Source organism: Tasmannia lanceolata, unplaced genomic scaffold (assembly GCF_043159265.1).
Source record: "Tasmannia lanceolata isolate RefF3 unplaced genomic scaffold, GAP_Taslan_0.1 ptg000025l, whole genome shotgun sequence".
Lineage (NCBI taxonomy): Eukaryota > Viridiplantae > Streptophyta > Magnoliopsida > Canellales > Winteraceae > Tasmannia > Tasmannia lanceolata.
Genome location: NW_027518702.1, coordinates 14,198,903 through 14,226,846, shown reverse-complemented (window position 1 = coordinate 14,226,846; position 27,944 = coordinate 14,198,903). Strand labels below are relative to the sequence as shown.

The window sequence follows — 27,944 nt, the reverse complement described above, 5'->3', positions numbered from 1 at the left end:
CCCCCCCCCCACCCCCACGCCCCCCTTCGCCCCTCTCATACTCATAAAACTGCTCCTCTTAGGTTTGGATCAAACCTCGAATCATGGCAAAATCCCGCAAAATCGAACCCTAAAATCTGCGACAAAGTATGTAATCTCAGACAGAGATTCGCGTCCGATTAGAAATCGAAGCATCGAATTGCAGAAATCTCAGTCAGTTTTTTTTTTTCCTTTTTTTGTTCGAGTTAGGGTTTTTTCCCCCTTTTTAAGTAGTTCTTCTATTTCTCTCTTTTAGAGAGAGAATTTTACATATGAAGGATCCGTTTAATCGCACGAAAGTAGTGCTCCGGCACTTGCCGCCTGCAATTTCACAGTCTATGCTCGCCGGCCAAATTGACGGCCGATTTTCCGGCCGGTACAAATGTTTCTGTTTTCGCCAGGGCAAGAACAGGTTAGGGTTTTGTTCTCTATTTTATCTCATGTAGAAATTGTTTCTCTTTTACCTTGTCCTTCATTCACCTTTTTATATAATGGGATTTGTATTAATTTGTTCGCTATTTTTATTTAATTTTGTTTCTGTTTACTTTCTGGTATTTTTGTTAGGGTTTAATATGATATGTGCTAATTATTGTGGCGTATATGGGGAATTTGTAATGTAGTTATTATGCACTTGTGGGTATTTTTTTAGGGTTTTGGGTGTTAGTTATTGCTTATGAAAGTGGGTTAATAGGGTAGTGATGTGACAATCCTTTGTGCTTGTATGTAAGAATTCCAATTACGCAATTAGGCATGTAACAGGTTAGTTTTTTTTTTTTTAATGGTAGAACAGTTTAGGGTATCTCATGTAAAAATTGTTTTTCCTTTTCCTTGGCATTCATTTGTTTATATAATGGGAATTGGGTATATTGGAATTATGTCATAGTCTGTTTCAAAGGTGTTTAATGGCTGCTCTTTTATTTATTTATTTATTTAATTTTGTTTCTGTTTACTTCGTGATATTTTTGTTAGGGTTTAATATGATATGTGCATATTATTGTGGTGTATATGGGGAGTTTGTAATGTAGTTATTATGCACTTGTGGGTATTTTTTTAGGGTTTTGGGTGTTAGTTATTGCTTATGAAAGTGGGTTAATAGGGTAGTGATGTGACAATCCTTTGTGCTTGTATTTAAGAATTCCAATTACGCAATTAGGCATGTAACAGGTAAATTTTATTTTTAATGGTAGAACAGTTTAGGGTATCTCTTGTAAAAATTGTTTTTCCTTTTCCTTGGCATTCATTTGTTTATATAATGGGAATTGGGTATATTGGAATTATGTCATAGTCTGTTTCAAAGGTGTTTAATGGCTGCTCTTTTTTTATTATTATTTAATTTTGTTTCTGTTTACTTCGTGATATTTTTGTTAGGGGTTAATATGATATGTGCATATTATTGTGGTGTATATGGGGTAGTTGTAATGTAGTTATTATGCACTTGTGGGTATGTGTTTTAGGGTTATGGATGTTAGTTATTGCTTATGTGTCATGTAAGTGGGTTAATAGGGTAGTGATGTGGCAATCCTTTGGCTTATAATTAAGAAGTCCAATTAGGCACGTAACATACTATCTTGGAACCATGGCTGAAATCTCTGCTAGACCCTAGTATGTTAGGGTTTTGATTCTACTAGTTTCTTTGTTTGTTACCTTTAAATTCAAAACTTGAAAAATCCCGGAATCGTTTACAGGGACAAATTTAGGCATTTCTGCTAATTACACACTTGCACTATTTTTATTTTTTTTGGTTTCTTTATGGCCATTATTAAATTGGTTTCCAGTGTGCTAAAAATGATAAATAGTGAGTGCTTGATTGGTTTAACTTAACACTTTGCTTATGTGCAACTAATTTTATGTTTATCCATTTGGAATATGTCTTTCATGGTTGTTTCCCTTAAACTTAGTGTCTTAAATGGTTTCTGCAGCCAGAAGAATCACCGATATTCTCGTGCTTATATCGATTTCAAGAGCCCGGAAGATGTTGTTGAGTTTGCGGAGTTCTTTGATGGGCATGTGTTTGTTAATGAGAAGGGTAATACTTGGCTTGAGTGCTTGTTTTGTTTATTATTATTAGTTTAAGTAGCCAATGTGTGACTCAGTGAATTGCACTCAACTTTGATTAGAGAGTGTCTTTTTTTCTCTTTCTTTTTTTCCTGGTTTGAAGTAAATATTAAAGTAGCACTTATTTTTCTGCCCATGTTGGTTTTCACCCTTATTCTTTCAGGAACACAGTTTAAGACTACTGTAGAATATGCTCCATCACAACGTGTTCCAAAGCCATGGCCCAAAAAAGATGGCCGTGAAGGGTCCATATTCAAAGGTAACTATTTATTTATTTGGTTATTTTGGAGATCGAGAGTATTACAGCATTCTAGAGTGCACACATGCTCATATATGTTAGCTGTTTTCTGCTTTAATCACAAACAGTTCTTTGATGAATAACTAGATCCTGAATATTTGGAGTTCCTCGACTTTCTTGCAAAGCCTGTGGAGAATCTTCCTAGTGCGGAGATACAACTGGAGAGACGAGAAGCAGAACGAGCTGGTTAGTTACGGTTGGAAATATATGCGCATTCATATTCAATCAGTAAATTATGGGTATAATTTATTAAGTAGAGAAAAAAATTTAGGGTTGCTTGATGAAGTTACTTGATATTGCTCCTCCAGGTGCACCAAAGGAGGCGGTCATAGTTACACCACTGATGGATTTTATTCGACAGAAACGAGCTGCTAAGAGTGGATCTCAGGTAGAGGGAAATTTGTATTGCTTTTCTCTAACCATTGCTTTTGACATTTAACACAGGCGTTCTATGTTAGAACACCATTCTTAAATTCACTCGATAGGATATTACACCTCAGAGAGCATATTACCAATAATTGTGTGTTTTTTGGTTGCATTGTTGCTATTTTTATATGTTTTTTACTTTTTTAATGTATGTTTCACAGTATTGTTGCTGTTTAATAAACGCTGTAAAGGGGGCACTAGATCATTTCAGTCCTGGGGTCACTTGTCCCTGGGTGGTCTTTGACTTAATCAAATTTCTACTATATCTCAAATGAAAAAAAGCCCTCCGGAGGAAAATATGATATCTGATGGCCTTGCTAACCTGGTTTGGCATGTGGGTAGTCCCAACGTTGCTGAGGGTGCATTCTTTATGGTCACTGACACTGTAGTCTTGGATAAGATATTTGGTTGGAACCATTTACAACATCAAAGGCTTGTTTTTCTTGAATAAAGGTGTTATGAAGCGGACAAAATGGCCAGCATACTGGGTCTCCATTGATCTTTCTTCAGATTAATTGCTTGTTATATTCAAATCAGAATGTTTGCTCTTTTTGAGACCCTCCAACAGTCCAACATGTTGGTAGAATGGTCCTTTCTGCACTATGTGAACATAATTTTAGATATGATATGTTTGGAATGACTGGTGAGGGAATAGGTTAAAAAGGATTATAATATCTGGCCATTGGTTTCTAAGGAATTTCGATGATTACTTGGATAATTGTAGTGAAGAAGTTGCAAAATTCTCTGATGTTATGGGGAGGTACATAAAAAAAAATCGAAATTCCTCATAAAGTGATCTTTAAACTTAACCTCGAGGTAGTCTCATTAGCATTTGATACTAACGGGGATCTATGTATTGATTAGATATGACAGAACCGAGGTATTTTTTATTTTTTGGGTCCTATTAGCAAAAAGATTCTAATGAATCTAAGGTGAGGGCATTTCCTTCAAACTCACTTAAGTTAAATTAGTTTGATCTTACTTGGGAAATTCTGGTTTGGCATGTGGGGGGCTTTTAGAATTCTGTGGAGAAATTATTTTTTCATACTCTGGGGTCTGGGCCGATTAGGGTGAAGAACTCCAAGAAACGGAAGCATGTCCTTTTTGAACCGGTCTAAATCTTTTTGTCGTCAACCTTGATGGTAGTCGCGGAGGAGGCTCTTCGGCTTCTTTTGTTCATGCTAACTGAGAACATTATTGTACTGTTTGTAACCATTGCTTGGATAGATTTCATTCTAAAAAGGCTCTCCTAAATTGTATCTAATATGTGGGGATATGTTTCATCTTCATGATGGTATATTAGTTCTGTAAATTTATACCACATTTTTTGATTCTGCTGTGATTGCAGTCCATGTGTTCCATGACTTCCACTGCTGTCCATTTTTACATTGTAAATCGTCTTTTCCTTCGAATCAAAATATCTTTAATAGTTGATAAGCATGCTCTCAGTTTCATTTCGTGACTTATCTGACAGAGGTCATCAACTAATGGGAAGCTTAGCAGAAGAGCTGGTGGAACTTCACCTGGAAATTCTAGTTCATCTTCTACGAAACGGGGTTCTGAGAAACGAAGGGGCCCCACTTCGATGGTATGCACGCTTCCTCCTGACGCTTGGCCTTTTCATTTGAAAAAAAAGCTTTGTTATGCTTTCTCTTTTGAATGTTTATTTGGTACCTTTGGTTATTGTCTCGAATTCGTATCCTGCCCTGCGTCCCGAGTGGAATGACTGGAGTATATTGTTTCTATGGAATTTGAAGTTTTTGTTTCTTGTTTTCGGAATTTGTTTGAAGTTTAGGTGAAGCAGTAGTGCCATCTGAAGGGAAAGTCTACTTTGGTTTCCTAAGTGCCCTTATTCTGTAATTAAGGATTTTACTTTCTGTTCTGCGTCTATAGGCATATTTGGCAACCATGAAAAATTATTCCATGGAATATTGGTGTGGCTAGTTGGGGTTTTCACTGTCTTTCAAGGGCGTTCATGCTACCCTTGTTCCTACTCTCTCAAATCTTTCCTTCTCAGCGAATCTATTACAACTGGCCTCACGAATATTCCATGGAATAATTTTTCATGATTGCCAAACATGCCCTACGTATTTAGTTCTTCATTTGTAGAATAATTTATTTCCATTATTGACAAAAGTTTTGCTTAGCCAGCAAGAAAGGAATTGGGGACAGGAAAATAAAGGCTTGGCTTTTGCTATTTGACACGTGCATTTGATTTAACAGTGGTGCCATGTGTGCAGTGAGGATGTAACTAATTGCATGCATTGTATGGCACTTTGCATGCATTGCATGGCAGTGTTTCACTTAGTATTATATATCCAAGTGAGACCAAATTTGTCTGAAATTCTGCTCTGGTTTTGGCCTAATTGAGTCAAACTCATGGATCCAGACATAAGACCCCCTGGATTTAATTCAGGTGACCATATTTATAGTCCTAAGTTTGAGCCGTTATTCTTTCCCAAATCTGACATTCCACTATGGGGTCTTATACGTTTATGTATGTATTTATCTATTTTTGATAGATAAGGTACTTTCTAGAGGGGACTAATGCATGCCGCTATCTTCCATGATAGTTTTGAGGAAATGCTCCTCCCACTCTGCTATGGAAGGAATTGGTAAAGCCTTTATTTATGAAACTTATGCGGGTGGACTTTATCACCTTATCTTTTTTTCTTTTCTAATGGATGGTTGTTTGAACCAATCATTGAAACATCTTACTAAGATTTGAACTTTGAAGTACACTCCCAGCTATCAAGGCAAGGGAAGGATTGGTATATTTTCTTTTCATCTTAAACGACACACGTTTTAGGTTGATTTCTTTTAACAATTTCATGCTCAAGTGGTTGTAAGCATAATTTTAAAATGGGGATAGTTATTTAATTAAAAGTTCAATAAAAATAATATTGAAAAAATATTTGAAGAGGAAAGAATTTAGAAAAGAAGACCGCAAGAACTCCTCTTCCCTTTTTTGTTTAATGTTCTCTAAAGATCTCAAAAGACAGGTGAGGAAATATGAGGACCACCCAAGATGCCATGAACCATCAAGGATCTAAGAAGATGGGGCCATTGTTAATGTTAAAAGAGTTCTATTTAGTTTTTCAAGTCTTATTTAAGTTTTTTTTAAATCATATGTAGGTAGGGGTGTTCATTATTCGGTTTTAACCTAATAACCGAACCGAACCGTATTGATTCGGTCGGTTCGGATCGGTTTTTTGCTAATTCGGTTCGGTTTCGGTTTTTATTTTTGGTTAATTCGGTTATTCGGTTTCGGTTATATCGGATAAAAAATTCGGTTAACCGAAATTAACCAAAAATAAACATTATTTTTTCAAAAAATGGTGTATGGGCCCTCCGTAGGATGATCCAAACCAAGGTTGCGAGAGCGGGAATCGAAAGCGGGAATCGAAGGCTCCCAGGGAAGAATCCTACTCAAGGTTGCCAGAGCGGGAATCAAAAGCGGGAATCGAAACGGGAATCGAAGCGGGAATCGAAGGCTCCCAGGGAAGAATCCTGCTTCCTTGATCCAAACCGTCCATTTGATTGATCACAACTTCAATAGGTTATGCCTAAAAAACTGTTTCGATAGATTGATCATAGCCCTCCGATCAAACCGTCCAAATAGATTTTTTTTGTCTTTTTCTATCACTATTAGGTTCTTCGGTTATAACCGAATAACCGAATTTTTAATCGGTTCGGTTTTCGTAAAATTCCGTTGGGTTTCGGTTTCCGAAATTTGATAACCGAAATTATTTTGGTTATCGAATTTCGGTTATTTCGGTTCGGTTATAACCGACTGAACACACCTATATGTAGGGGTGCAACTTGGGTCGGGTCGGATTTAGCTTTTGCTAAAAAATGAATAGGAATCAACCTGAACCCGACCCGGTTTTATGGTAAAAGCTCATCCCGAATTCCCAAAAATCGACCCGAGTTTCACCCCTAATCATATGAGGGGCAGTAGAGTATTTTATTTCATCAAAACCACTTAAGTTCTCTGAGTTATGAGTGTTTTAAATAGATCCAACTCATGTATAATTATGTGTATTACTAAAATTTTAAGTGTGGAGAGTCTTGAAGTCATTAGAGGGTATTCTAGTCCAAAAGTGTTAGTTTTTTGTTTTAGGATTTTGGAACTTTCTAATTCTCTTCTTTTCTTATATATTATAAGCCTTAGGGCCATTGATGATGTTTTTTAATTAATAAAAAAGTTGAGTTTATTTCTTGAGGGTGAGATGCCTTTTCTTTGACCAAGAGACATTCTTGAACACATTCCTGAAGGTGGGTGGCCTTCGTTCCAAGAGTGATTCTTGAATTCATCTAGGTGAGAGGCCTAGATCGTGGTGTGTGGCCACAACCCGAGGGGCAATGCTTTTGGGTGATTTGGAGCGATTCTAGGTTATCTATCTATCTTTTTTCTCGTTTATTCCTCCAACACCACCCACCCCCCCCTCAACTTCTCCCCTATCGCTCTTTTGAAATCACCCTTTTCCACTTTCTTGTAACCTTCCAAATTCACCATTCCTATCATTTCCTAAGTTTACAACCTCTATTAGCTGATTATTGAAAACCATTCTTGATCCTATCTTGGATCAAGAAACAGTCTTGAAAATCAGTTTTACTGCATGTCACATATCTCCCGATCCAATGGTTCGATCATAATCAAATTTTAGGAAAAACTCTCTATTATTTCCATAATATATCCAAAATTCAAGACAATCTGATGGTCCGATCTGAATTCGAGATCAGATCTGAGTCATCTAATTTGCAATATCTGCAGATCTATCTTTCTTCTGTTCCGATCGACGATCCCATTGTCACCAAATCATAGTAGATCGCTCCTAGTTCGATACAAATCCATATCTCAAGATCTACTTGATCTAATGATCAGATCATCCTAGAGCAATAAGATCACAGATCTGATCTATAACTGCACCTGATTAGATCACCATCTTTCTCTTTCTCTCCTCCCATAGATCCCCTGCATCAAAGATTCAAAATTATTATCAAAGCTCGATTGGCCTGCATCATATGGTCTAAAAAGATGGATAATCCGCAACTTGCTGATTTTGATTTTGTTAAATGGCCACAAAGCAACTGTGAAAATAGCGATGGACTAAATGAGAAGCCCCAAAATTCCAAACTGGAAGTCTGGAACTAAATGATAAATGAAAATGAAAGAAGGGTAAATAAAAGTTCCTTCACCCTCCAACCCTGCAGCCCTTGATTTAGGTTCAACCTAGTGGGAGGGTAAAAGCTTAAATAATTGATGAGATTATAATGATTTTCCCAAGAAGTTTACTCCTTTGACACAAGCTGTATTTCGAGACGTGAGATGATCTCTTCAGATATTTCATAAATGGTTCACCATATTATCGTTACATTTATTAATGTATGCATCAAGGCATGGAGGCTATGGCTTGCCTTATGGGGTATATCTTCTACCCTATTCCAGCACTATTTCCTTGTTTGATTCCACCCTCGCTATTTTTTTGTGCATTGCACATTGTGTTGGGAACTTGTGATATAACACTGTTAACCAAGAGCCTCTCACTTGGTCAACCCATAGGGGTTTTGTGGAGCATCATTGGATCCAGACTCCTTTTCACCACTGGTGGACTTAGCGTGTTTTCTGATTTATGCTACTGTTTCTGGATCAGTTCATCTTGGGGCCTTTCAATTTGGAACCTGTAGAGAAAATAAACATTTGAGGTGAAACGTTTGAGAAATTCTTCATTTTTCTGCTTTTAGTCTTTTTTGCTTTTATTCTTATTTGATCTTTTGTCAGCTTTTTAGGTTGTCTTCTTCTCCATGATTTTTGTAGAGTTTATGGTAATTTTTCAGCTGCATGACATTGGGCCCTGGTCCTTCTGTTGCTCCAATAGTTTGTTTTTCTCTGCTTAACTTTGAATGTTTATGGGGTTTTCTGCTTTATACCCAAATTTTCTGTTTGATTTGCAGTATGTTTTAAGGGACAGTACAAAGAGTGCAAGTCGCAAGGAGAAGTCAACTTTTCTTTTAGTGTCAAGACGCGAAGAAAAGCAGCCATCCGTTAAGTCAGTTATGGTATCTGCTGGAACTGGAGCTGACATATTAGAAGATGAAACTGGTATGGTGGACAACTTAATCTTTTATTGTTCACTAGTGATTTCTCTAATTCCTCATCTCAGTTATTGCCCTGGATACATATGTAGCTTGTTATCTTTCAAAAAAAAAAACATATGTAGCTTGAGACAGCCAAAGATTTGGATTAGAGAAAATAGCTTTGGTACCACATAGTTTTTGGTTGGAGATATTGTCTTTAATATTTGATTCAGTGCATCCTTTCACGAAAAGTGTTCATATATCTCACCTTTCCGGCAATACCTAGGGTTATATACACCTTGCACCTGATGCTTCTTTGTTTTATTTCATGAGAGATTTAATACTGTTGAGTGCTGGTGGTACATTCTTTCATAGATTGTTTAATTTTGCTCTGCGAGGAAACCTCATGCGGTATGGGTAAAACCTTGGAAATCCATGATTTGTTTGGTTTTGGTCTCATCAAGTGCACACATATTTTGCTTGCACCTGTTTTGAGAACCAACCTGTTTTGGCAGATCCAAAAAATGCCTTTAAACACATACCCATGATGATCACCAAATGCACTCCTCAATACACTCCCCAATTCGACTAGGTTCAGTTTCCCTCTTGAGCTTCCATTGAAGCTTAGCTTCGCCCAATTTCAATTTATACTTTGTTATCACCATTCAAAAAAAAAATTATACTTTATTAGTAAGTTTCTTTTTCTTTTATTTTCAGCCATTTTCTCCCTTTTGTTTATTCACAGTTCCCTTGGTGTGCTGTTTTGTTCTTGAAATTCAACTTTAAAAAAAAAAAAAAATCTTATTAGGAGTTTCACTTGTATATATTGGGAAGGAATTTTTTATTCTGACAATTACTAAATTATTTGAATCTTGTATGGAATTAAGGATGTGGAATGAAATGCCCAGCTTGTAGGGGTCTGATCCCCCTAATTTCCCCTTTTTTCAAACAATTATTTTATTAGCCAAAGAAAAAGTGGCATATGGTGGCCGATAGATTAGCTAGAGAGGGAGTTTCAAGGGCGGTGGTGGAGTTGTTCAATTTTCTCCCCCCTTAAATGCTCTCTCTTCTTCCTCTGTTTGGAGTTGTAGTTGGATTCTTTCTTTTCCTTTTCTTTCTATTCCTTGTATAGACCTCCTCAGTCTTTGTTCATGGAATGAAATCTTTTACTATTAAAAAAAAAGTGGCGTATTTTTTTTGAATGGCCTCTTATGAATTTAAAAAGTGGCACATGGTCCCCCTCATTTGTATGTGTTTGTCTCTTTTCCTTTGATTAATATAATAATTGTTGACCGATGCCCTAGCTTTGATGGTTCTAGTGGCAAGTTGTATGTGGGACAAATCCTTGTCCTTACTTTTTATTTATTTATCTATATATATATATATATATATATATATAGAGAGAGAGAGAGAGAGAGAGAGAGAGAGAGAGAGAGAGAGAGGGAGAGAGAGAGAGAGAGAGAGAGAGAGAGAGAACGGTTCCTACACATGTGTAGAGAGTTCTCTACACACTAGCTTAAAATACAGTGGGGGCCCACATTGTTTGGGTGATCCAAGCCATCCATTTTAAAGGCCCTCACATAGATAGGGTGTATACAAAAAATCAGATCCATAGGATCATCCCAACCCTACGATTTGTGGAGGTAAAATGGATGTCTTTAAACCTTCACAAATTAGTCCATTTTTTGCCTCCACAGTTCGAATGGTTAGGATGATCCTATGGATCTGATTTTTTGTGGACACCCTATCTATGTGAGGGTCTTAAAAATGAATGGTTTGGATCACCCACATAATGTGGCCCCCACTGTATTTTAAGCTAGTGTGTAGATAACTTATCTACACATATGTGTAGGAACCGTTCTCTCATATATATATATATATATATATATATATATATATATATATATTTCCCTTAATAAAGTTGTTTATCTATAAAAAGGAAATATAGATCAGTTTTTTCTTCAGTGTTGATTATTACACACTGTTTCTGTATAATTTTCATTTTATGCAAATACACATTCATATCCTTCTAAAAAATGCAGAAGATGCTGAAAATTTTGTGAATGACAAATACCCTAGACTATTTTGAGTGAATTTGCATAATCTCATTGGAGTTTCAATCCTTGGTGGTTGTTTGGCGTGGTTTTACTGATATTTTCTCGATTGTTTCCCTGTTATATGCCAATTGATGTTTTGCTAAAATTTTCTTTTCTTTACTTTCTTCCGTACTGTTGGCTTTTACATTTATCTATGCTTTGCATTTGTGAACCGCAGTGCACACGCATATGCAGTTTCTTTTGTTGACAGAGTCTGTAAAAACCTGTATACACTGTGTTCCCCAAACCATGCCTGTGTTAAACCTTTGTATATTCCATTGAAACATATTCCTCGGCGGATATCATTCTTGACACGGTAAAAGTATAACTGAAATTATTTTCTGGGATGAGTAGAAGCTGGAGCTTTGCATGCATGTGGTTAGTGGTTAGAATTCGACCTCTATTTGACTTAGTTGACCTCTTTGATTGCGCTAAAATGCTTGTAACTGGCACCACGTCTCACTTTAAACTATTTACATGGTGCATGTCTTGGTAAATCACTACATCTTTCTTATTCTGTTGTATTTTAATGCTTAAGTGTAATTATGTCTTCCATTTCTCTATGCATCTGTTGACCCTAGCCTATTCTTTCCCTCTTTTAAGGACAAAGTATTTACTGTATTTTATTTACTTACTGGATTTGCCTATTACCTCTTTTAAGGACAAAGTATTTACTGTATTTTATTTACTTACTGGATTTGCCTATTCCCTCTTTTAAGGACAAAGTATTTACTGTATTTTATTTACTTACTGGATTTGTAGTTGCTGCCACTGACGGAACTACATCTGGAGTTTCTGGAGCTGTGGAAACTGGAAAGAAGAGGCTCCTGCTTTTAAAGGGGAAAGAGAGAGAAGTTTCTCATGTAAACAATTTATCACTTTAATCTTGTTGTTTTTTTATTAAGGGTTGTTTTTTGCTCAGTTCAATTATTTTGTTTGAAATTCTCTCTTTATCCTGGCGCAAAGTTTTTAGTAATTGCTTATGTTTTGATGCATCATACAGGCATCTAGTGGTGTACCACAGCCCCAGAGTGTAACATCTCCGGTGAAAAACTCACCAGACTCAACTACTTTCAAACCGAATCAACGACCTCAAGCTAGTGGGAGGATGATTAAAACCATACTTTTAAACAAGGAACCACGCCATAATCAATCACCGGTGGCCGTGGTGCATTCCGAGCAGCAAATGCCGGGTTTAACTATAGACAAGGACAAGCGCCCACGCCGGCCAAGCAACATGCGTTCTGTTTTGAAGGATAACATTGCTAGTATTTCGTCTGGTGGACCCAGCGCTGATTGTGATACCAAAAGGGCTCTTGATGACGAGGTTGTTGGGAATGATTTGCATGGCCTTGTTTCTTCCGGTGAAAAGCAGGATAGACGCACTAGGAATAAGGATAGACCTGATCGCGGTGTGTGGACCCCACTTCGTCGTTCAGATGGGTCACATGCCAGTGATGATTCCCTCTCTTCATCCTCCTTTCTACCTTCACAGTTTTTATTAGCTACTTTAGAAGGCATGTCTATTTCTCAGCCAGTTGCTCCTGGGGCTAGTAAACTTGGGGATGATATTATGGAGGATATTGATACTAGTAATAGTTCATCCTTCATGGAAGGGAAATCTAGAAACGTGGATATGGATGTTCACAATCCCCGGCTAGTGCGTGGTACTAGTGCAACCAGGAATGGAGAAATTAAAATCCTTGGAGGTGGACACAGTAACCTTTCTTTGATAGAGAATGGTTAGTGTTTGCCACGAGTCCTAAATTGATTGTATTTACTTTATATATGAAATTTCACATTATTCATATTGTTTCTGTTTGTTCTGCAGCTTACATGTGTTCTACTTTTTTTGTTTAGGTTCACATAGGCATGTCGGCCGCCGTTTACTATTACATGGATTGAAAGAAGTTGATGGCTCCCTTGGTTTATCTGAGGGGAAGCCTTCCAAGAGAGGAGGTGCCACTGGCCATGGTTCCCATGAGGTGAGTTAATAGTATATAATCTTTTAAACATACATTTGTATCATGCCATTTGATTATACCTCCACATCTTGTCTGTTTATTTAATCACCACCATTTCATATTTGCAGAAACAAGTATGGGTTCAAAAGTCAGGTTCTGGTACTTAATTTTTCTTAAAATGGTAAGATCTTTTTCTTTTTAATTTTTTATTTTCTAACTTTCTTGTGTCTGAAAATTGCATTGCAGTTTTACATTTTCACTTTGAGGTAACCTACAAGAAAAAGCCTAACAAATTCAGGCTAATGCGTTAAAACTGGCTTCTTTTCCTTGCTTTGCATTTTGAAGGTGATATATATTGGGTGGCTTGTAGCAGAGTTTATCCAATATTCTTCATTTATGGCAAACAGATAAATTTCTAAACCTTAATATATCTCAATATGGATCATGTATGTACTGGTTAGGATGATCTCCTGAGTCAGGTTTCAAGAGTTGGAATCATGTGTGTAATGGTGGTCAGGAGAGGAGGCTTTCTTAGGATCGTACTTCTTGCTTAGGATTTGTTATTCTGGGAGTCCTAAAATAAACAGTTCTTGGCATAGTTTTAGAACTCCCCGGCGTCCGCGTCGACTCTCCCGAGTCGACTCCCTTTTACCTTGGCCGCATTGCGCCGCATTCGTGTTCCTCGTTTAGAAATTAAAAACTCCTTTGACTCTCCGGAAACGTGACCGTGTCAACTGAGTACTCAGCCACATCAACCGACTACTCGACCGCATTGTGCCGAGTCGACTTGGATTTTCTTCGTCTGAGTTCCATGCGGCATCCACGTTTTTAAATACTGGTTCTTGGTGCTAAAATGTCATCATATACTTCTCGTCGATTGAAATGCCTTGTGTACTGCCCATGGGCTGTCTCAAAATGAAAGAAAACAAAGGCGAAGATATAGGAAGTTGTAGTAGAGCTCTTTGATGATGCTTTCCATTTTCCTTTATTTATTAATATCTTACTTTCTATTTCGACGAGATTTTTTTTAATGGCTCTATTTCGATGAGATAGAAGAGGATTTACAGAATATTTGTCTTTATGACCAAAAGGTTGCATTTTTCTCCATGGATAAAATAGGATTATGCATTGGAAGAATATGTGACTCACCTTCGTGCCTATATCTTTGTTGGAAGTATCTCTGTTGGCACTAAATAGCCCACCAAAATTATGATAGCTATTTAAAATTTGCTCCAGTCGAAGGCAATGGAAAAAATGAAGAGATTGCGGGAGGATTGGCATTGTCACCATTACCAGTATCGGAATTTCAGTTGGCAGAACAAATGCAGAATATGTAATCGAATCACAGTGAAATTATCGGTGGGAGGAAAGGGGTTTGATCCTAAAACAAATCAAACGACAGGTAATGGCAACTGGTATTGCTTCCCCTGTCGATATCTTAATTTTGAATGGCGAGAAAACTGTCGTTGGTGCTACCGGAACAAAACCCCTTCTAGATGGGTTCCACGGTCTCCTGGTCGTCCTCTAGGTCTGTATTTGGCCCAAGCTGAGAGAGATTTATGGCCTGATTCTGGCTCTATCTCTCACAGATTTGAAGGATCTTCGACCTTGTGCATTTCAGGTAAGGAGGTGGATGCATGAATGAAAACCCTAAAAGCTTGCCTGATTGGGACAAGGAAGAGCCCCTTTGGTTCCTTAGAGGAAGTTTGGCGCTGGGCTCAAAAGAGCTAGAATATCCCATCGATGGAGTGCCCTTGTATATTGTCGGATGAGGAAATCCTCTTTATGTTTGAATCCGAAGCGCAGGCCGTTAAGGCTTTTTTTATTAGCCAAAATTGTTTGGATCCTCACGTACGTTCGCTCACTCCTTGGAATAAGGAATTTATTCGAAGTAAGGAAACTCTTTGGGTGAAATTCTACGATATTCCTTTACATGCTTGGGCCACTTCAACGATGGAGGTGATAGGAAGCCTTTTTGGAAGGGTCCTAGAGACAAAGATGGAAGGGAATCACCAGCACTGCATGAGCTTTGTATCAGCAAAAATTCAAGCACCTCGGAGGATTTTTTTAGGCTCCTGTGTTAAAATTAGAGTTTCGAACCTCATCTATAGAATTGGAGTTGAAGTTCTTGTCCCTTCTGTTTGCTCTGCAATTTTCGAGCCATCCGACTCCTTGGTTCGGCGGCTGCCCGACGCCGGTTCGGCTCCGAACCCGGTCGTTCGACTGAGTGGGGGGCCCATTGTCTCTCCTGTGCCCCGCCGTTTTCAAATTTCAAATCTGCCTTCCTTGGTGCTCTGCCCAAAGTGGGTTTTGAGTCCAGTTTGATGTCTGTTGTTGGCAAGCCCTCAGATCCCGCCAGCCTGTCGGTGGAGCCCGAGATGCTGATTTCCCCAGTCCCTAAGCGGAAAGTTAAGTAGCTAGATGATGACTGTAATATTGGTTTAAATCTTATGGGTAGGGTGGGCCCTGACCCTCAGGCTCTTATCTAGGGATGGCTCCTAGAAGCCTTTGTAAGGGTGAAAGGCAAATTCGTACTTTTATCTCTTGTGGGTAGAGTTGATCCTACTTCTGAATGGTTTGTCCCGTCGTTGCCTTTAGAGGTGGGCCTCATTGATCTTATTGCGAAAAGGAATAATTATTTCAGGTTTCGAGGAGCGAAAAGCTGTATGGTCATTAATTTGGATTTTATCAGTCCATCATTTGCATTTTAGCAAGTATTTGAAGGAGTTTCTTGGACTTCATTTGCTATTTTGGGCGTTTTTGGTATTCTGGGTGAGTTTATTTTTGGACAACTAAGATATCCTTTAGAAATGGAGAATCAAGGTGATTTGTCTGCTTTCTCCAATGGAAGGAGACGTTTATTTACGGAGGTAATGATTTTAGAAAATATCCTTGAGAGGATTAAATCGATGTCCTATGACGAAGAAATGGCCTTTATCATGGACCTGACGCCCAAAGAGATAGCCGAAGACTTGTTTCGCAAGCAGTGGGAAATTTTTAAACTGGATACTCAGGACTGCCCCTTCACCTTATCCTGTCTCTCTGGGACAAGTGAGGTTAGGGAAACCCAATCGCCATTATCTTCTCATCCTTTCTTTAAATTCTTATTGGCTGAAGAAATGACTAATAGGAGGCTAAATTGGGAAGCCAATAAGGTGGTTGGTATCAGCCAAGTGGAAGAGAGGATTGCTGACAGAAAAATCCCAAGTCGCTTGGAGCGGGTTCCAGAGGAGCTTCTCATCGAAATGCCGGACTTTTTAATTCAACACATCTTGGACGAATTGGAGAAGTGTGCGGCTTAGGTGTCCTGGATATGGGCTATATCCATGATCGAGGTTGGTTTGAAAGATTAGTTTTTTCGTTAAGACCGGATTTTTGTTTGTATCTTTCTACTTTACGATTTGTTCACTGGAGGCTTGGAAGTAAGAGCAGGTGTGGCATACCTGGTGGTTGAAAATTTTAGGTTTTAAAGGATGAAGGAAGAAAAGTTATTGTATTTTGCTTTGTTCTTCCCGTCTTACTATTTCCGTAAAGGTTATGCCTGAACCAGTTTGATATTTTGTAATAGAGGGCGGGACTCCTGGTCCGCGCTGTAGTTCTAATATCAATGCAATATGTCATCTTTCAAAAGAAAAATTATGATAGCTATTTAACACTGATTTGCATGTTGAGAGAAAGAGATATAAAATGTTTATTGTTGATGTTAAATGGAAACAGTAAGGGGTGATAAAAAAGGGATCGAGAAGAGATAGAGAGAAAGAGAGAACTATTGTGAAAGGGTATATGGAGAGAAGTGGGCTCCTTCGCTATATATTAAGATATAACTTATTACAAATGAGTAAATGACCAAACTAAACTATCCTTAACCAGGCTAAATATAAAAATAGAAAGAAATAAGCCTAACTATGAACATACTCAATGCTCTTGGAGATATACAATATATTACAACCCATTCCAACGCTCACCTTCAAGCTGGGCCATATGGATTTGACATGCCCAATTTGATTCTAGTATCTTGAAGAAGAGTTGGCCCTACAACCTCAGTAAAGATATCGTCTAATTGATGCGGCAGTAAGGGTGTCAATTTTAGCTCGGGCTCGGAAGCTCGCTCGAGCTCGGCTTGAATCCTTAACGAGCCGAGCCCGAGCTAGGCCACGCTCGGCTCGTTAAGGCTCGTTAAGAATTATATATATATATATATATATATATATATATATATATATATATATATATATATATATATATGAGGAAAGTGTTGGTGAGCTTAAGCTCACCAAACTTATGGTGAGCTTAAGCGCCCAATCACATTGGGGCCTACTTTGTTAGGATGATCCAAAGCAGTCATTTGAAAGGCCCTTACATAGATGGGGTGTGTACCAAAAATCAGCTCATATATATATATATATATATATATATATATATAGAGGAAAGTGTTGGTGAGCTTAAGCTCACCAAACTTATGGTGAGCTTAAGCGCCCCAATCACATGGGCCCCACATTTTCTGTGGTGATCCAAACCATTCATTTGCAAGGCCCTATCATAGATAGGGTGTGTACCAAAAATCAGCTCCATAGGATCACCCTAACCCCTCCATTTGTGGAGGACAAAAATGGGCAGATTTGTGGACAAATAATGTCTGTCCATTTTGACCTCCACAAATGGATGGGTTAGGATGATCCTGTGGAGCTGATTTTTGGTACACACCCCATCTATGTAAGGGCCTTTCAAATGAATGCTTTGGATCATCCTAACAAAGTAGGCCCCAATGTGATTGGGCGCTTAAGCTCACCAACACTTTCCTCTATATATATATTATATATTAATATATACACTAAAAGGGTTGTCCAGGGAGTGAAAGGGGGAGGCAAAATCTGTCACTTCTTTTTTGGAACCCCATTTGTTACTTGGACCACCCCCCGTAGTGTAAAAAGAGTAGTTGAATTACACTAGATAGGGCTGTCCAGGGAAGATGCGGGGTGTGAACTTAATATAACCCGAGCTCGATAAGGCTCTCGAGCCTGACCGAGCCGAGCCGAGCTTTTGAGCTTAACGAGCCGAGCCGAGCCTGGCCAAGCTCGGCTCGGCTCGTTTACACGGGGGAACGTAAAGAAGAGCTAAAGACCAATCAATGATCTTTTCTCTGATGAAGTAAGCATCAACTTCAATTGTTTTGTCTGCCCATTAACATCCACATCAGGGGGAGTGTGAATAGCTGTTTGGTTATCACAATGAATAGGCATTGAACCTATGATTTGTGGACACGGACACGAGTGCCGCGTCTCGACATGGACACGGGGTGTCCGACACGGCAAACTCCCAAAATTTAGAAATAGGGACGCGACTAAAATATAAAGTACATATTCTCATGATTTGTGGACACGGATTCGTGTACCTAGTTTCAACCAAGTTTCGACACGGATACGAGATATCTGACATGGAAACCCCTAAAAAACTAGAAATAGTGTCACACTTGTACATATACATACGTATAAAGTTGCTAACACTTCTAGCAGTACATCTAAAAGTGTCTAAAGGAGTGTCGACACGGGTGGACATGGGTGTCTTGTCGTGTAGGACACGACACGTGTGGACACAGCAATAAATTCGAAGTGTTGGCCAAATCATAGCATTGAACCCTTAATGCGAAATCCCAACTCATAGATTAGGGAATGAAGCAATTAAAGCTCACATACGCATTAAGATGCAGCCCTGTATTGTATTCCACATCATCACTAGAGTGAGAAGTAACCAATTCTTTCTTGCTCTTCCACATAACTAGATTATCCCCAAGAAAGACACAATATCCTGATGTAGAGCATCAATCCATAGAAAATCCAACTCAATCCACATCAGTATATGCTGAGATATCTAAGTGCCCAAGACATGATATACAAGTCAACAACTGGGGCTGGACTTGATGTAGTGAAGGATGCGATGAACTGCAACAAGGTGAGGAGCGGGAGGAGCATGCATGAACTGATTGATCATGTTTATTGTAAGGGTGAGATCTCGCCAAGTAATTGTTAGGTAGATAAGCTGGCCTATTCGACATTGGTACTCCTGATGATCAGAGAGAGGCTCCCTACTCACTAGCATGAAGAGATCGCTTAAAGTCTCAGGCTCCCTACTAACTAGCATGAAGAGATCGCTTAAAATCCATAGGAGATCTACAGGGTTTGCACCCAACATCCCATTATCCTTCAAAAGATCAAGGGCATACTTTCGCTGAGACAAAAACATCACTTTACTTGATTGAGCAAGCTCAAGTCCATCTGCACCCAACTAGTCTCTTTACAGAAGGGAGAGAAACCAGATCCCAAGTATGATTCCTCTGAATTGCCGCCAACTCCTCTACAATAGCTGGCTTCCAGGAAGGATGACTCGGTGCCGCATGAATGCCATGTGGAGTGGGTACATATTTGACCAAAGTAGAACGGTCCTGTAAGAAGCAGAAACAGACTGATATGACACATACTTGACAAGAGGATGTGCAATAGCACAACTGCGCACCCCCTTATGAAGAGATAAGTAAAGATCAATAATATCAGTTATCACAAGTGGGTTATTACTTCGTAGAAAGAAATGTGACATTGGTTTCGGAAATAGATTTACATGTAATGGAATCATTCAAGGAAAAAAGAAGATTGAGACATGAGAGACGAAAGACCATGCTGTTGGTGGCAAACATAGGTGATATGCTCGCGAGGGTGCAGGAATAACTGGAAGAGAAGAAACTGCAGGAATGTCTTGGATAGGTAAAGGCATTTGGAAAGATAAAGGTACAAAGATAGCCGACACAATAGGAGATGGTGCAAGTGTAGATGCAGGAGCAAAATATGAGGTTTCCTTTTGAAAAGTAACACCCATAACTAGGATCAAAATATTTGTAGCCCTTAGATGAGCTAGAATAGCCAACAAAAACAAAATGAATGGCAGTATTGTCAAGTTTCTGTCTTGTAGGACGAAGATCTTGAACAAAACAGACAACCAAAAATGCGAGGCTCAACAAGGCAATCATACTGAGGACACAAGGTCTGAAAAGGAGTATGACACTGTAGGATATGAGATGGAATGTGATTAATCAAGTAGCATGCAGTATGTAAGGCCATAGACCAAAACGATTTAGGTACATGCATACTACAGAGAGAGTGGCACCTATAAGATGTCAATTATTGTTCAGTCACCCCTTTTTGTTGAGAAGTGTATGGGCAAGGAACTGATATACAATCTCATGCACTTGGAATAACTGAGCAAAGGCACGTGAAGGGTACCCCCACCTGACCCACCTATTATCAGATTGGAGTGGCCTTGATAGATACTCCATTCTGAGTGTTGACTATGGCATAAAGATTTGAAAAGCAGAAAACACTGCATGCTTTGACTTTAGAAGATACACCGAAGTAATATGTGAAATATCATCAATAGAAAGTTACAAAATAACGAAAACCGTCAATGGAAACTACAAGAGATGAGCTCCAAATAGCCGAGTGGCTAAATCAAAGGAAGTACTACATCTATGCATGCAAGAATGATACACAAAGCGAATATGTTTACATAACTCATACATATCACATTGAAATTTTACAGAATTACATAGCGATTTAAATTGAGGTACCATAGAATTTAGGGATTGCAGTCCTCCATTCCCCAATTTGCCATGCCATTTGCCATGCCACTACAATAGAGTTTTATGACTGACTACAATAGGAAATGAAAACAAGAAGAAAAAACGAAGGGATCCCTAGTAGAATCTGCAACAGCTGCAACTGGACAGTCAGATTGATGTAGGACCGGGAAGAGAAATAGAAGAAAGGGGAGAAAAGAGAAGAAGAAGAGAAGAGAGAGAAAAATAGAAGAAAAATAGGGGAAGAAGAGAATAGAAGAAGAAATCTGGGGGAGAAGCTCTCAATCTTTATTCAATAATCATCCAAAAGTTGTAATTCCTAATACAATGAGGCCTATATATAGGCAATAGAACTAAAATTCCATGGAAAATAAACCCCTAAAAATAACATGGAAAATAAAATCCTAGAAACTAAATAACATGGAAAATTAAAAAGATGTAAATAAATCCTAATGGGCAAATATGTCACTTATTGGCTTATTATCTGCATCATTCTCCCCCGCTTGAAAAGAACTCGACCTCGAGTTCTAGTCCGCCTGGATCAAATATGTAGATAAGCAACTCGAGCATTAGCAATAGGAACACATCAAACTCTGTCATGTATAATGTGCTTGATAACTGTGAGAAACATCTGAAATGCCGACGAAATGAGAGTGAAGAAATTGCCCATGTAGAATCATAATAATGCAACCCACGCTGAAGAAGCAAACTGGCTGGAAAGATAGCAACGTACTCCTCCTGGGTCGGTGGTACCGGCATGACAGCTATGAGCAATACCAATCCATGACTAGCTTTAAGATTGTCATTATCCACTGGTATCACATCTGGCGCAATGGAATCAACAACAAAGTCATCTGATAGAATCATATCTGGCATAGTGATAGCAATCCTCCTGATCAATCTGCGTAACAAGCACTTCTGTGTCCACACAAATCTCGACAATCTGCTCAATCGGCTCAAAGATATGACAATCATCCGTAATATACTCTCGATCATCTGTCTCAGGTAATGGCTCAAAAGTCAGGTCACTCGGCTCTGACTCAAGATGATGCTCGGTTGACTCAGTCAGTGAGCAGCCCCACATGGCTCGGTCACAATATCTGCCTCTACTACGGAAGTGTTAAGATCTCTCTCTAGATGCTCGGCAAGCGATGCTGGGGAAACCATTGAACCGTCATGCTCGTCGACGTCGGCCTCAGCAATCATTGGACTCTCCGGCTCTATATCGGACATCTTTGACTCAGTATCTGCCATAATCATGGGCTCAACCTCTATAATGATCTCATCAAGAATATCATCTGTCGGACCAATAGCATCATCTATGTCTGACTTGTCAATAATGTTAGCAAATTCCTTCGTTGCTTCAATTTCGGCCTCTCGTGCACGACGGGCTGTGATGTTTTGTTCAAGGCGAGCGAAGGCTTCATGTTCGCGGCGGGCTGCGGTTTCATGTTCGCATACCAATTTACTCTCATCCAAGTCACTTACTATCTTTTCCAAGATCGCCTGAAATTCAGCTTCTTGTGCAAGTCGAGCAGCTTCTTCACGCATCAATCTTTGTTTATACACTGCTCGCTCACGTTTCAATCTCTGCTGATAATGATATCCATAAATGTTCATAAATTCATAACGAACATCTTTCATAGACGGAATCTTGGCTTGCTTAAGTCATTGCGCTCTAGCACGAAGAATTGCCATTTTGACTTGGCGTCTCTGCAAATTGAATCCTTGACAGAACGAATGGTTATTTCATGATTATAATCATAGTACTGATGATATGCATCTAGTGCGTCGATCCATTCTTGAAACGCATCATCAACATCTCTATAGGAATAGTGGTGTTCATCATAACCATATAAATATGGAACAAATGGTGGAGTCATAAGGATTGGTGTCGAAAACCGTCTGATATGTTATGCCGAATGGAAGATACTGCAACCATAGTACTGATGATTTGCATCAAGTGCCTCGATCCATTCTTGAAACGCATCATCGCCATCTCTATAGGGATAGTGGTGTTCATCATAACCATAGAAATATGGAACAAATGGTGGAGCTATTAGGATTGATGTCGAAAACTGAAATCAACCGTCTGATCTGTCTGTCATGTCGAATGGAAGACACTGCTTTTTGCGGATCTGAGATTGTACTCTTGGATAGCTCGGATCAATGGTCGGACCAAAACGGACAGAAGCCCAAAGTTGGTCGTTGTAGTGCTTGCACTAGTTGTTGACTGTTGAAAGTAGGCTAGATATCGAGAGATGGGAAGAAAATAAACTAAAAAGTAATCGAGTCACTTAAAGGAGGGGGTTCCCAAGCAAAAGAAAGGGGGTGTGAATAAGTAGACTTTTATAAAAGGGGGGTGTCCAAGGTAATAAACAGGGGGTATTGGATAAGAGAAGCAACTTATCTTTTCTTTTCTTTCCAAAGTAGTCTCACGTGACCATCTAATAAAAGGGGTGTGTATACTATTAATGTCAACCGATACTATAACTTACCCCTTTTACTTCAGCTTTAACTTGCCTTGCTCTGCAAGTCACTGAACATGCTTTGTTGCCTTATCTGTGTAATCCTCGCAACAGCACAAAAAAGGCAGTTTCTTATTCCTTTCCTAACCCCTGCTTGTTATCTACTATTATAGATTAGCAAGCAGTTATATTAAGTCACGAAACTTCCTCTCCAAGTTATCTTTAAGGAACGAAAATTAGTCATCCACAAAAAAGAAACAACTTTTGGAATGAAAGGTGACGTGTGCTGCTGGGTTGCCAAATAGAAACAAGGGTTCTCCTTCCTCACGAAAAATAGAAACAAGGGTCTTGTGGTAGGGATTTCCGGAAAAGGATGCTGGCCACAGTTGGAGTAGAGAAAGAAGGGTGACAAAAGGTTTGTAAAACTTAGGAAACAAGGGCTGAAATCATGAAAAGTAAGTATGCTGGATAGGGTTTAGGTTGTAGGCTGAATGTAAAGATGGAATGGAAAAGAGGGCTGCAAAACAAGGAGCAAAGGGCTGATGTGTGCAAGGTTTAGGTTGGGTGGGTTTTATGTGCAAAACTGCAGATTTTTTGGTGTAGGCAAGATGTTTGATGAAATTCCTCAAAGGGTTAGGGTTATGGTTTTGAAGGAGATAGGATTTTGAATGGTTTTGGGTGGCTGACGGTTGGGGTAAGTAAAACAAGTGCCAAAATCTGCAGTTTTGGGGCTGCAAGGAGTGGATGATAGATGTTGGGGCTGTTTAGAAGGTCTGGGTTTTAGATGCAACTCATGGAAGGCTTTCACAAAAATATAGATGCTTTGGGGTACTATTTCAAAAGGGTTATAGGGAGGATTATGGGCTGCTGGTCATGGATGGGGAGAGGTGTGGACTGGTCTTGTTTGAGAGGTTGTTGGACTAGGGGAAATAGGCTACATATAGGGTCTGGGTTAGGGGCTGTTTGGATGGGGTAAAATTTGGCGTACGTGTGGCACAAGAACTCACTTAAGATTGGAGATTTTCGCGAGTGAAAACATAGACCTTTTGCTGTAGACGCTTGGATCTTTTGCTCTGATACCAATTTGATGTAGGACCGGGAAGAGAAATAGAAGAAAGGGGAGAAAAGAGAAGAAAAAGAGAAGAGAGAGAAGAATAGAAGAAGAATAGGGAAGAAGAGCAGAGAGAGAAGAATAGGGGAAGAAGAGAATAGAAGAAGAAATATGGTGGAGAAGCTCTCAATCTTTATTCGTTAATCATCCAAAAGTTGTAATTCCTAATACAGTGAGGCCTATATATAGGCAATAGAACTAAAATTCCATGGAAAATAAATCTCTAAAAATAACATGGAAAATAAAATCCTAGGAAAATAAAAATCCTAGGAACTATATAACGTGAACAATTAAAAACATGTAAATAAATCCTAATGGGCAAATATGCCACTTATTGGCTTATTATCTGCATCACAGATGCCGCATCAAAATGGAAGGCCACTTCTCTCAATGCCTTTGCCAACAATCCTCCTTGTAATAAGCTCCTGAAAGACACAATGAGAAGGGTAAAAGATCACATAACAATTTAATTGTTTTCTAATACTACTAACAGAAAGATGGTTGGATGACAAATGAGGAACATGCAAACTCTAGAAAGAGAAAAGGATGGAGAGATAGGAATGTTTCCCATCCCCAAGGCAAGAGTAGAGGAACCATCGCTTAGGCGGGCCCGAGCCGAAGTGAAAGGTGGAGAACTCAAAGAGAAAATTGGTTATGCACTCATCATTTGATATGCTGCTCCCGAGTCAATGACCCAACTAGAAGAAGGGAGAGGAATAGGCACCAAAAGCAAATGAGACTCTTGTTCTTGGGATCTCATTATCAGTAGTGGGAGGAGGCACATATGGCTCCATATTCTCCTGAGCCCATAACCTAGCATGGAGTGAATGCATAGAGTGAATCCAACTCCGCTCTCATAGGGCTGAGAGAATCAGCAACAACAATATGGGCACATGGTCGTGAAGACGTAGAAGGGTGAGCTAAAGGACGGCCCATGTATCCTCAGGATATCCTTGAAACTTGTGGTAATAGTCACACTCATGGCCTCGACCACGACGACCATGTGGACCTCTATCATCTTCACGAGTGCCGTCACGAGCATGAGTGCCTTGAACACGGTCACCAGTGGTAGGATGGTGGGAATAAGAGACGAATGCAGCACACTCTGGAGGGGTCTTAGGAATCATAGAGGGGACATCAACACTAGAGCAACGTTCATCCTCAGCATAAAGAATGTCATATATTTAGCTAAGGGGAGGAGGTCCAGTAGATAAAATCAGGTTCCATGTTTGCTCGAACTTGAGATGTAGTCCACCAAGAAAATTGCGAATAAGATGGGGCTCCTCATGCTTGGCTAACTTAGCCGCAACATCCTCTGAAAATTCCGAGAGTAAATAATGACTGATCTCCTCCCTCTTGCTCTCTAGGGCGCCGTAGTATTATTCTACCATAGTACGACCCCCTGCTTAGAGGAGTCAATGGCTCAAGAAAGCTGGAAAATCTGGTGATCATGCTCACTGTGACTGGAAGCTTTTTCCATAACTTTGATGCAGAATTATAAAACACGTAGACCGGATAAAGGGATGTCTTCATAGAGTTGAAGAGCCATCCTAAATGATAGAGTTGTTGGCATCATATTTCTCTGGGTTGAGAGTGCCAGCCTCAGGCCACGGAGTAGCCCCAGTGAGAGGTCTCCATCCATTTCCTTACAAGAAAAAAAGCTAACCTTTGACTTGGCTATTGGTAGAGGTGAACGACAAACAAAAATTTCTCTTAGATGTTCTGAGACTAATGTTGTTTGATGGAATCAGTTAGGGGAGATGAAAAAGGAATTGCGAGGAGATAGAGAGAACTGTGAAAGTTCACAAGGAGAGAAGTGAGCTCCTTTGCTATATATTAAGACATAACTTATAACAAATGACCAAACTACCCTTAGTGAGGGTAAATAAAAAAGTAGAAAGAAATAAGCCTGACTATGAACATTCTCAATTTACATGGACATATTACAATACAACACAACACGTTAAAGTTATCATTTTTTTTTTTGAAATGGATCATTTTTTATTTCAACCCTGAAATGTTCTCTCTTTAGGCTTTATTTAGCATCCGAAGGCTCCACCCCCTGCTTCTTTCTTTAACTTGGTTGTGTTAGCTACGGGTGTAAAAATAAGTGAATTGTTCATTTATTCAGTGTAGTTTGATACTTTTCCTATTCGATTTCCGCTTTCAGCTACTAACTGCCAAATAGAATTTCCAATTCCAATTTGTGGAGCAAATGCTAAAAGACGTCACTTAAAGAATAATCCTCACACTGTATCTACTAGGCTAGAAGGCATGCAGATTTGTTGGGGTTCATGATGTGAGGCAACCATTTAGGTGTTAAAGCATGGACACCTAAATGTTATCGTAGGCAGCAAAAAGATCCTATTTCGACATGGACAACAAGTAGCCACTCTAATTTTGTTTCTAGGGATGTGATGTGCAAAGCTTTGACATCTCTCTCTCTCTCTTATATTTCTCTCTTTTAAATGTGTCCCTGTACGAAGGGAATGATAAAAAAATCATCAAACATATTTTTTTTGAATTGTAAGACTCATCCAGCATGTTTGTGTATGTAATTTAAATTATTTGTTTCTACAATCTGGAGACTAAAATTACTCGTCATTATATTCTTTATCTAAATGTTTTTTTTAATAATTGTACAGTTTATGTGAATCTTTTATGGTTTCTTTGAATCCTGTAAGATTTAATATTTCTAGGGAGATGATAAATTCGCCTCGTTTTATTTACATGAGACAGCCACCTCCAGTGTATGTGGCACTCATGCCCGTTGAACACTTTCCCTATATATAAGTTAAATCATCCATTCTGCATCCATAGATACACTAGAGGTAGCTGTCCCAAGTTAAAAAAAGGTGGATATATCACTTCCCTATTGTAAAAGGGAGTAGTCTATCCAGTGATTATTTACACTTTACTAACATACCCAATTTTCTCCTGCAGCTTTCGTCAAACAGTGGCGACTTCATTTGGATGGTTGTCTTAATCTCTTACCATTTTGGATTCTTTACGACTCAAACCGTAAAGCCTGGTGCTAGCTTTCCCTTGTTTAAGATACGCAGTTGCTGTATTTCAGTCTTCACGGCACAGAGCCTCTCCGTTCAGGTGCAGTACACAATCTCTTGTTGCTAGCAAATGATCAGACATATCTGTGGTTGAAGTTCTCCAAGAAGATAAATTGATCCAACAAGTTTTGAAGATTACCCACATGGAGTTCTTAGGATCCAAACCTCTACTATGCTATCGATGACGGTAAAAAGGAATTAATAGGATCACATAGTAAAACAGATCTGAACCGGTGTTTTCCTCTGGTTTTCAGCAACATTGTTATGGATTTCTCATGGGCTGGTATGAAATGGAAGTGGGTTCAACTGACTCTACTGGGTTCTGAGGCATTCTGGTTTAAGGTCAATTTGTTCTTGGTTGAACTGTAAATATAATTTGAAATAGCGAGCGTTGCTTTTCACCCACTGTCTGTATAGATCTCAGGTCAAGAACCCGTATATGATAGCTGAAAACTTGTCAATCCAGGTAAATAACAGTTGTTTGAAGTGGAGTGACTACAATAGATATCAGATTGGTTGGCTGACTTGGAAAGTATAAGAATTGGATGAGAAAGTTCTTCACTGGGTTTTGTTGGGGTGTTCTGTTGTGGCTGAAATTTGAATGTTTTGGTGTTATATAACCTGTTTTCAGGTAATGCTGTATGTTTTTGTCAGCAGAATCTGATATGTGGCTGATCTTGTTTTTTTCTTTTGCTTGGGTATTTCTATCAATGGTGCATGAGCTATTTAAAGTGCTAA

At 39.0% G+C, this 27,944-nt stretch overlaps 1 protein-coding gene across 1 annotated transcript; it reads left to right on the top strand.

Moving 5' to 3' along the window:
• The first annotated feature begins 22 nt into the window (after positions 1 to 22).
• On the top strand, positions 23 to 27,944 carry LOC143857743 (regulator of nonsense transcripts UPF3-like). The gene is made up of 12 exons (XM_077368205.1): positions 23 to 430; positions 1,938 to 2,044; positions 2,237 to 2,332; positions 2,459 to 2,557; positions 2,680 to 2,759; positions 4,272 to 4,385; positions 8,756 to 8,903; positions 11,737 to 11,837; positions 11,978 to 12,716; positions 12,835 to 12,959; positions 13,067 to 13,119; positions 27,085 to 27,944. The coding sequence occupies exons 1-11, from the start codon at positions 291 to 293 to the stop codon at positions 13,103 to 13,105; spliced, it is 1,788 nt and encodes a 595-aa protein (XP_077224320.1). The 5' UTR covers positions 23 to 290; the 3' UTR covers positions 13,106 to 13,119; positions 27,085 to 27,944.

Excerpts from the sequence above, each read along its gene's own strand:
- LOC143857743 (XM_077368205.1), top strand. The coding sequence starts at position 291 with ATGAAGGATCCGTTTAATCGCACGAAAGTAGTGCTCCGGCACTTGCCG. Across the intron at positions 431-1,937 it reads TTTCGCCAGGGCAAGAACAG|CCAGAAGAATCACCGATATT; the intron begins GTTAGGGTTTTG and ends TGGTTTCTGCAG. Across the intron at positions 2,558-2,679 it reads ACGAGAAGCAGAACGAGCTG|GTGCACCAAAGGAGGCGGTC; the intron begins GTTAGTTACGGT and ends TTGCTCCTCCAG.